General features: G+C 37.8%; 1 protein-coding gene across 1 annotated transcript; it reads left to right on the top strand.

Moving 5' to 3' along the window:
* The first annotated feature begins 7,173 nt into the window (after window positions 1–7,173).
* LOC148035940 (pathogenesis-related protein 5-like) lies at window positions 7,174–7,701 on the top strand. Its single transcript, XM_087678870.1, has one exon. The coding sequence runs from the start codon at window positions 7,174–7,176 to the stop codon at window positions 7,699–7,701; it is 528 nt and encodes a 175-aa protein (XP_087534996.1).
* The last annotated feature ends 2,430 nt before the right edge of the window (window positions 7,702–10,131 follow it).

A 10,131-nucleotide genomic window follows, 5' to 3' on the forward strand; every position in this document is an offset into this window, starting at 1 on the left:
CTCCTCCGAGGCGTGTGTAGTCACATGTGCATGCACCTGTGTGTGCCCATGGCCATGGCCACCGTGCTCCCATGGATGCCGCAAACCCAGGAGGACAGGGCCATCCTCTTTCGCTCTGTAGAAAACCCAAAACCACATGATGGAGCAGCCTCAGTCATTGAGCTCAAACCGTGAATCTGTCTTACAGTCAATGGCTCCCCTCTGTTGAGTCTACGAGCAATAGTGCTGATGGATTTTGGCAAGCAATGATTCCAAACCTTTTTGCAGCAACATGTATCAACATAGGCTGAAAGCATCTCATCATGTTCACCACTATGCCTCTAACTCCTCCTCACTATACTCATGCGCAGAAAATAAATGTAAACACAACAACTGAGTATATACAAAGTATCAAATCACACACACAATTTTTGGGTGGTTTTCGCACCTCGAATGCGTAGCAATACGACAGCGAAGGCAGAGATCCTGGAACGATCGAGCTCTACAGTCAGGTTCATTGCGAATGATCAATACTGGTGGATTTCTAGCGGTCAAGAATCTCTGTCTACAGCCTCTGATTGCGAAGGACCGGCCTGAGGAAGCGGAGGACCACTCCTACATCTCTTCTATCAAGTCATTTTTTTTTCCACAGTCACAGTAAGCTTCATATCTTCAACAAGTTTAAAAGCTTAAGTTAAAGCTTAGCAAGCTTTATTAGTAAGATTTATAAAGCTTACATCAATGAAAGTTGGATGAACTGTGGCCGCGGCATGTCAACGTGATTCTCGACACTAAAAAACGGCCCCCACTGTCCCCCTAAAATTCGTCGGCTGTCAATAAGCTCAATTAGAGCTTAGTTACATAAGCCACAAGTCAAAAATCTTCAAAGTTTATCAAGTCTTGCAAGTTTCATTACTCTGCAAGTTTTGCAAGTCAGCAGAGATCAAAACTAACTTATTCTAAAAACTCCCATAAGGATTGTTCCTGCGCAAAAGCACAGAACTGCAAAGTTGTTCCCTGGAAGACTCTGTTCGCATACGCAGACTTGCTGAACCAGTTTCAGCACATGCAAAAGGTCATATGCAAATTTTTCGAAGACTTCGAATCCTGCAATTGCAAAAGTCGAAGACCATGAAAGACAAACAAAAATCTATAAGCGTTGTATACCCGACTTTGAGCTACGCTCATCCCGTTAATTGGATTTTGAGAGTGTGAGGTCTTTTGAATTTTTACAGGATGACGGAACAAAATATGGATGATTTAATGGCTGAGGGCGATCTTCTTGAACCTATGATGGAAAAAAATTTGGATTTAATTATGATGCAGCTGGATGAGGAACGAAGAGCCCGACAAGCTTTGCAAGTTCAATTGGCCAATTTGCAACGATTGACTACCGACAAAGATGTACCACAACCCGAAGATCTTATCCGACAAACTATCGATGCGACTCTCGAAGCTCAATCCATTTGCAAAGAAACAAAGATAAGTAAAAGAAATTTTAAATTCCGTACTTTCAATGGAACTCGAGATGGAAAGACTGTTCTTGCATTCATCAATCAGTTTGTTGATTACTTTCATGAAGAGACATACGTTGAAAAAGACAAAATTAAATGTGTCACTAATCATTTAGTGGATCGAGCATCTCTTTGGTGGACCGTGGTTCGTAAGAGCATAGATTGTCTCACTCCCTGGGAGAGTTTCAAAAAGAAGTTTATTCAAAATTTCCTTTCTCCACAATTCCATGAAAAAGCCATAAAGCAATGGGATCTTCTACAGCAAAGAGATCGTGAGCCTATTTCTCAGTACACCGAACGTTTTTGGAATGCCATTTTGAACTCGGAATGCTTGAAGACGTACCTGAAGCAACTCACAAGTGCAAGTTTATATCTGGACTACTTGGGCATTACTACACTGAAGTCAATATGTTCAAGCCTGCAACCCTTGAAGATGCAATTTCTTTAGCTCATGACACTGAAGACAAGATTCGAGGAAGAGAAAAGCGTCCACAACAATTTCAAGCAAATGGTAACTATGGTTCTAAGCAATTCAATGCAAAATTTAGAATATTCAATCAAAGTCATTTTCCTTCATCATCTTTCCGTAAGTCTTGGACAAAACCACCTGCTTTGCCATCAAATACCAATCAAAACCCTAAGCCATCTTCATAGCCAAATCCTAATATTCCTAGACTTCCTGCCATTGCAAACAATGTATCTAAAGGCAAACCTATAGTGTGTTACAAATGCCATCAACCTGGACATCTAGCAACCAATTGCCAATCGAAGAAGCCACCTATCCATATCAACTATCTTGGAGCAATGGAAGATGAAGAACATGAAGAAATGCCTGACTTTACAGAAGATGAGGACAACATTACTACTCCTTCGGATACTTTACCAGGTATGCCAACTCCACATTCTTTGTTGACAATGAAATGTTTAGTGCATGGAAAAGAAAAGATTATTTCGCATGATGATGGTAGTATACATGATTTTATTTCTGCAAAGTTAGTGAAAGAATTGAAATATTTACAAATTGTTCATACGCATTATCGCATTAAAGCAGCATTCTTAGGCACAAGATATAATGGAACACAAGAGGTGCATGACTTAGAAATTAAAGTGGGTGAATACACTGAAAGAAGGAATTTTCTAGTTGTATCTTTACAGTCCAATGATATTATCCCATGTATGCCTTGGCGTCATCAGCATAATCCTAACATAGATTATTCCACGCATTCAATTAAAATTCATTTTCAAGGAAAACAAATTACATTGTATGGTATGCACGCATCTAATAATTTTTCACTGCTTACTCATACTCAAGCTAAATGTGCATTACGTAAACCAATGTGGCTCCCACATCCCTCAGTGTAAAGGTTACTATACATAGGCTTTCCTTGAACAACAAATGAAAATATCATCCTCTACACCCTAAAGTTCTAGTTGAAGAGGAAATACATGCTACCAGTATGCTAGGAAGACAATACACAACATGGGATGCCATAATGCTATATCACATACCTAGCTGATAGGTCATAGGGCATAGATGATTATGCTATGGTTCAATATATCATGAAGATTTGTGCGTGGCTATTTAAATATATTTTCATAAATGTAATTCTAGAATTCTATTTTAATGTTAGTGTGTTAAATTGTTGGTGCTACATAACCCTAATAGACCATTGAAGAAGGGCATTTAAATGATGAGGAAAAGAAAATCCTTCTTCAATAAAGGATGGATGAGAGTTCTGCTCATGTAAAGAAGCATGGTAGTGTAAATTTCAACCTAAACTTTGTTCGGAAGGATGATAAAAAAGGTTACCCTTCAACAAAAGGCATAGTTGCTTTCGAATTTGAGGGCTCTAAGGTTTGACAACGTCGTCCTCCCATGTGGTAATAAGCACGAGGTGAAATGGAAATTCCTTCTTCAATAGAGGACTTTGAAAGTTTTACTCATCTAAAGAAGGGCAATATTGTCAGAAAGGTTGCCCTTCAACACAAGACATAGACATTGATAGAAGACAAGACATAGACATTGATAGAAGGAAGTTGTCGAGCCCTTCAGCCCTCAAATTTGAAAGGATCGAGGGCTGCTAGCCGCTGAAGGGCTTTTGAAGCCGTGACAACTTCCTCCCTTGTGGTAATAAGCGCTGTAGACTTTGACAAATGACTCACGCATTGGTCACAACAAACTCTAGACCACTTACTATATAGAAAGTTCACACTATAACTAGGAAGAATAGCAACCAAACTAGGAAGAATGTAGAATTTTCTAGTTATAACTAGATAATTTTGTCATCATGAATCTCTTCTAACTAGTAAATCCCTTTTTCTAGATAGTATCTAGAAAGTTGAAGCCTTATCTAGTAACATTATCTAGTAAGTTATTGTATATCTAGTAACAATATCAACATAACTAGGAAATTTTTGTTTTCACTAGTCATAACTAGCAAGTACTATCATCTAACTAGGAAACTATGGATAATCTTTCAAGTTAACGTAGACCTACGATTTTGCTAGGTAAAACTAGTAAATAAATATTAGTTTATTTGAAATTTACATTTGTATATTACTCACTTATGAGCTAAGCTTTCAATTCCACACTTATAGCTATACTCACTAGTTTGTGTAGCCTATGCTTAGTCTAGCCTATCCATAGCTTATATATAGCCTAGCTTATACATTAGGCATAGGATAAACACATGCTAGGTTAGGCATTGGCTCGATAATATAAAGTAGGAACATTATATGCTATGCATAAGAATACAACTTATATCTGGTATTTTTTTTGCACAAGGTAACCATAGAATAGGATAGGGTTGTGTTAGGCATTAGCTCCTAGCATATGCTTACCCTATGTCTAAACTCTTCCTAGAATATGCTTAGACTATGTATACACATAGGATTGGCTTAATATAGTATGCCTAGTATTTTCCTAACTTGCCATATGTGTACCCTATGCCTACCCCTTGTGTATTTATGTTAGACATATAACCTATGTCTAGCCACTCTATAGCCTCTATCAGTTTGTTTGTATGAGGCGCCTATGCATTTACCTTGCCTATATCACTAATCCAATCTAAACCTAAGCCTAAGCTTAAGCTCTACCTTACTACGAGCCTAGCCCTAACACTAAACTTTAATGTAGTATAAGCCTAGTATATATTGAGTCTAATTCTAATTTAAGGTAAAGAATATAGAGAGTAAGATAGGCTTATACATCATGTGTTACTTCTATAAAAATAAGTTGTATTTAGTCATTTTGTGGATTCTCATTAATTTTGGCCTATTTTAGTACAATTCTAACTTTTTATGTGTGATGATTTACATCCAGCTTGGGCTTCACAACTTCTCTTGCAGTAGTTGGCCTTTATATAAGCAAAGGTACCAATCAAGTACAAGCCTTTACACTAGCTTTTGTATGATTTTGTAATTTCTCATTGGCTTTTACACTAGCTTTTGCAAAGCTTAGCTTTATTATAGTTAGCTAGAAAGTTGAAATTGTAGAAATAGTGAACTAAGATTCCAAGTATCACTTATTTTAGGAGATGTGGAACCATGCTTGAGAGAGGATAACTGTTGTGATGGGCTTTTTGGCCTTAGGGACACGATCTTCCTCTAGAAGTATGGTTGGTAGATCTCTCATTAGCTTTTGTCCAAGGTTCTACCAAGTTTGGTTTGTGATATGGCTCTCTTAGGAGAAAGAGGGGGAATCATGCATTATAGTTATTTTTTTTTGAGAGAGAAGTACATTAAGAAAATTGAAAAAATGTTACAAAATTGGATTTTTATCATGAAGTCCAATTCCTTCATAATTAGACTCATTCTCACTTCAAGAGATGAAAACAATGTGCATAAGAAGCCTAGTCTCACATGACCTAATAAGGTTTTTCTAGCTCATTTACTTTGTGTGCATAGCCATTCAAATCGCCATGTATGCCAAGTTAAGTGCCTTTTGGACTCTTACATTTCTACATTCAACTCATGTACATAGTAGGACACATCCATATTCATAATAGCACACTCTTACACCATGCATTGTCACCTAGGTGTGATCACTTGCTTGGCGATTTAGTCTAGTATTTTAATGACATACATCTCTACTAGGACCACCCTTTCAGCCTACAACCATGTTCCTTCTAAGATTCAAGAGTGTTCCACATGGGTGCTATGTGGGTTTGTAAATGTGGATTAGAGTGTTTTTTATGTGCTTCCCTACTAGTGCCTAAGTCATTTTCTACTTCGCATATGAAACACCTTACAATATTGTTATTTACTGAAATATGCTTGCTCATTAGACATTATTGTGCTTGGGAAAGGATAACTGTTGTGATGGGTCTTTTTGGCCTTAGGGACACGATCTTCCTATCCAAGAAGGGTTTTTTAATATCCCCTTTGCTTGTTTGAGGAGATGTCTAACCATGCTTACAACCACCCTTTCAGCCTACAACCATGTTCCTTCTAAGATTCAAGAGTGTTCCACATGGGTGCTATGTGGGTTTGTAAATGTGGATTAGAGTGTTTTTTATGTGCTTCCCTACTAGTGCCTAAGTCGTTTTCTACTTCGCATATGAAACACCTTACAATACTTTTATTTACTGAAATATGCTTGTTCATTAGACATTCTTGTGCTTGGGAAAGGATAACTGTTGTGATGGGTCTTTTTGGCCCTAGGGACACGATCTTCCTATCCAAGTAGGGTTTTTTAATATCCCCTTTGCATGTTTGAGGAGATGTCTAACCATGCTTACAACCACCCTTTCAGCCTACAACCATGTTCCTTCTAAGATTCAAGAGTGTTCCACATGGGTGCTGTGTGGGTTTGTAAATGTGGATTAGAGTAAGCTTGAAAACAAAAATTGTTAAGAGATTATATAAAGTTTTAATTGAATGGTATTCTTGTGGCACAGATGGCAAGTTCCTCAAGTGATATGAGAAGATGCTCATGCCTCTACAAGTGTTCAAAAACTAATCAAGGATGGCAGATGGTTAGTCGAAGTACTTTCTACCATCATAGCCGCCAAGATTTACTTGGTAATATGCATAGGAGAGTCGGTTTACAAAATCCAAACTTGACTATGGCCGAAGATGAGGAACAATTAACTGAAACTATAGATGGGCCCACAGAGAGGAGACAAGTTTGGTGCAATTGCATTTTATATTGTCATGGGGGAAGATATGTTGTTCCTTCTACCTTTACTATTCATCAACAATTGAGGTTGAAATATCGAGACTTGGGACTCCAGATAGGATTAACGCCACAGAGCAATGATGATATAATAAGTGATGTTCATGATCATGGAGATCATGCATATAGTGACCCAGATCAACATTGTGAGGATAATGCTAACAATGTTGAGCACTTGGAAGAACATGATAACATACCCATATACATGAAGACGTTGATCCAAGTAGTGCAAATGTGGATGGTACAGAGTCTTTACTTTGCATCCAGATACTTGAGAAAGTAATTGAGTTACAAGCTCTTTGGGATAAACACAGAGTATCTATTACAGCTCAAGATGAAATGCTTCAACTTTTATTTGGTGATATGGGTGGCCAAAGAGTTGGAAAATGAGATAATGAGCCTTTGAAACCAAGCTTGAGTAAGCTCTTAGTTCAATTGCCTGAGACATGGGATGGGACCTTAGATGGAGTAAGGATTCCTGCATGTTGGGAGCAATTGATTACAATGTACAATGGACTTGTAATGATTCAATCTCAATGCTATAAGATTTGTGGAGGTACACGTGATAATCCTCATGAGATAGAGCTTTTTGAGCCTAGTAGAGAAGATCTATATGTGGGAAATGTTGAAAAGTGTTCTTGTCAAACAGGCTTCTCCCTGGCGTCCGGGGAGACAAGGTCTCTGACGCCTACTAATGGCTGGTCGGGCAACTTCGGGACAGGCACGCCGAGCCTCCTGGCCGAGTTCATCATCAACAACGACGTGAGTGCCGTGGACGGCTTTCAGCTGGGTGTGGGCATGAGCATCACAGGCGACGGCGCCGGTGTTTCCTGCAGCGCGGCGCGCTCCATCTGTCCCTCGCGAAACATCAACGGCAATGCTTGCGTCAACCCCAACCGCGACGACCCCAACACCGGTTGCGCCCAGAACGTGCGCGCCTCCTGCCCCGACGCCTACAGCTGGTCTAAGGACGACCACGCCACCCACGGCACGCCCACAAGGGGCACCTTCGCCATCACCTTCTGCCCCTGAATACCTACCTATCTCCATTAATATACGGCCTCCCGCACTAGCGCCAGCTAGTTATTATAAGCGACTGTGTACCAGACCAGCGGTGCGTTGTAATAAAACATCCGTCGTCCGGTTAATATGCATTCATCTGACATGACTTGACTTGGATGAAATTTCCATGGTCGAAATACTAAGTTCCCCATAGTGATTCGAGTATCCCTTATTACTTCGGAGAGTGCTTTAATAAGTGATAATTGAGTACGTAGTCGCAATCAAGAGTCTGAACACACAAAAGGCTAGATAATTCTATCTGTCATCATGGCAATGATCAACTGAATAATACACTACACACTAGATTGCAAGCTAGCAAGAATGTCGGCAGCTTGTCACGTTTGTACAATGGGAGTTATTTTTGAAAAGCAGGGTTCCATAGAGCTCCTTGGTAGGGGGTTTCTTTTCACAATATCATTGCACGCTTCATAGATAAAGGTTTGTGCGTTGCTAGAAGAATAAGGCCTTTATTAAGAGAGGCATGGGCATGGAACTATAACTTAATATATCATATCTGTGCTACAGACTTGTTTGATTTGGTGCCTAAATTTTCCCTCCCACAATATTAACATTATGTAAAAAATAATTCCTCTAATAAAACTATTTGATGATTTAAGATCACTGTAAAAACCCTAATGGGTATTTAGAGCTAGATTCAAATGTTATTGTCTATTTGTGTATGTGATTTTGAGTCCTATGCACATTGAATTCAAACTTAGGTTTCTGTGAGAGACATTATTATTTAGGATATGATTTATGCAAGAGCAAGTGAGACAACTTCACACACTATTAGATATTTGAGATATCTAGTAGCTAAATCATGGATTTTGCAAGTCTTGTAGTATTTATAGTCCTAACTTTTCATATTATTATGAAGCTATGGATGATTGTGGTACTCAATGCACTCCTTGAGGCAACCTATACCTTCATAGTTTTTTCAACAAATTTGTATATATGCACATGCGCAATCACTTACTTACAAAAAGTATAGCATAACAAGTCAAATCAACATAAAAATGTGGTCTTCAACAAGAAGTTCAGGAGTATTATGAAGTGCATCAACAATATTCACAATTCTAGTATGGTTGTAATAGGGAGATTTGTCAAAGATCATTATTCATCTATGTGTAGGGATTCTTGAGATGTATATGTATTCCAAAGAAAAAATTAGCCTTTATTTACAAAAAACACTATGTATGCAATACATCATGTAGTCATAGAGCTAATCTAACATAGACATTTTACAAGGACACATGGTAGGTCAAGGTATTGTGAACACTAATGCCTTGTTTATGTAGATTATGAGAAGTAAGACAAAAGGTCTCTATAATAGTTTGATGTCTAGAAATTAATGAGGCTAGTCAATGTAAAGCCACTTTAGAGCATGCATGTCTAAATATTGTATACAAAATTAATGTGCAAAAAAATGATTTTGATTTTGAAAGATGAGATTACATCGAAATGATATTTACAAAAATCAACCCAGAATCTAGTCCCAACAGTTTAGAACAACTCAAAGAAAAATAATGAGTGCAAATGGGCAACTTAGACCCCTTAGTTGCTAGTATGTAAACTCACATATTCTCTTTGGATTACTAGTACACCTTATGGCATGTATACCTCTTTACATATTGTGCCAATTTTGATAAGTGTGGAGATGTTTATTAGATGGTAAATAAAATTTCAAAGCTACTAAATTTCATAAGATTACTAGTACACCTTATGGTATGTATACCTCTTTACATATTATGCCAATTTTGATAAGTGTGGAGATGTTTATTAGATGGTAAATAAAATTTCAAAGCTACTAAATTTCATTAGAGACCTACATAATCAATACAAGGCATAAGGAAAATAGTAATGTTGATTTCTATTGCAGTTCTAAGAAAAATAAGAATGCAATACAAGCACCTATGGGTGTGCTCATATGCACTTGATATATGTCTCAATATTTCTTCATGAAAATGTCAATGCACATTTGGATATGCATATTGATGCAACTTAAATTTTTTCCCATTAAAAACACATTTTCATGCATATTCTAACACTAATTAAATTTACTTTTGGTTAAAAGTTCCTTGTTCTCCTCATTTTTATGTTATTAGAACTTGAGATACATATTTAAACCCTACTATTTGCGTTTTTCCTATTTTCACTCCCATGGTTTATTTTAATAAGCTTCGAGTATGAACATTCAATCCAACTAGAAATTGGTAAAAATTGATTTAGTTTTTCAAAGTGTTGGTTTGGATTAATAAAGAGAGAAAGAGAGGTGAGGGATTAGAGAGAGGAGGGAGAAGGGTAGAGGAAGAAAGGGAGAGGGAGAAAAGAGACAAAAAGGGAGTGGAAGGAGAGAGAGAGAGAGAGAGAGAGAGAGAGAGAGAGAGAGAGAGAGAGAGA

This window comes from Lygodium microphyllum, chromosome 5 (genome assembly GCF_053477565.2).
Source record: "Lygodium microphyllum isolate KBCC chromosome 5, Lygodium_microphyllum_v1.1.10, whole genome shotgun sequence".
Taxonomy (NCBI): domain Eukaryota; kingdom Viridiplantae; phylum Streptophyta; class Polypodiopsida; order Schizaeales; family Lygodiaceae; genus Lygodium; species Lygodium microphyllum.

Coding starts and splice junctions, on each gene's coding strand:
- LOC148035940 (XM_087678870.1), top strand. CDS start 7,174: ATGTACAATGGACTTGTAATGATTCAATCTCAATGCTATAAGATTTGT.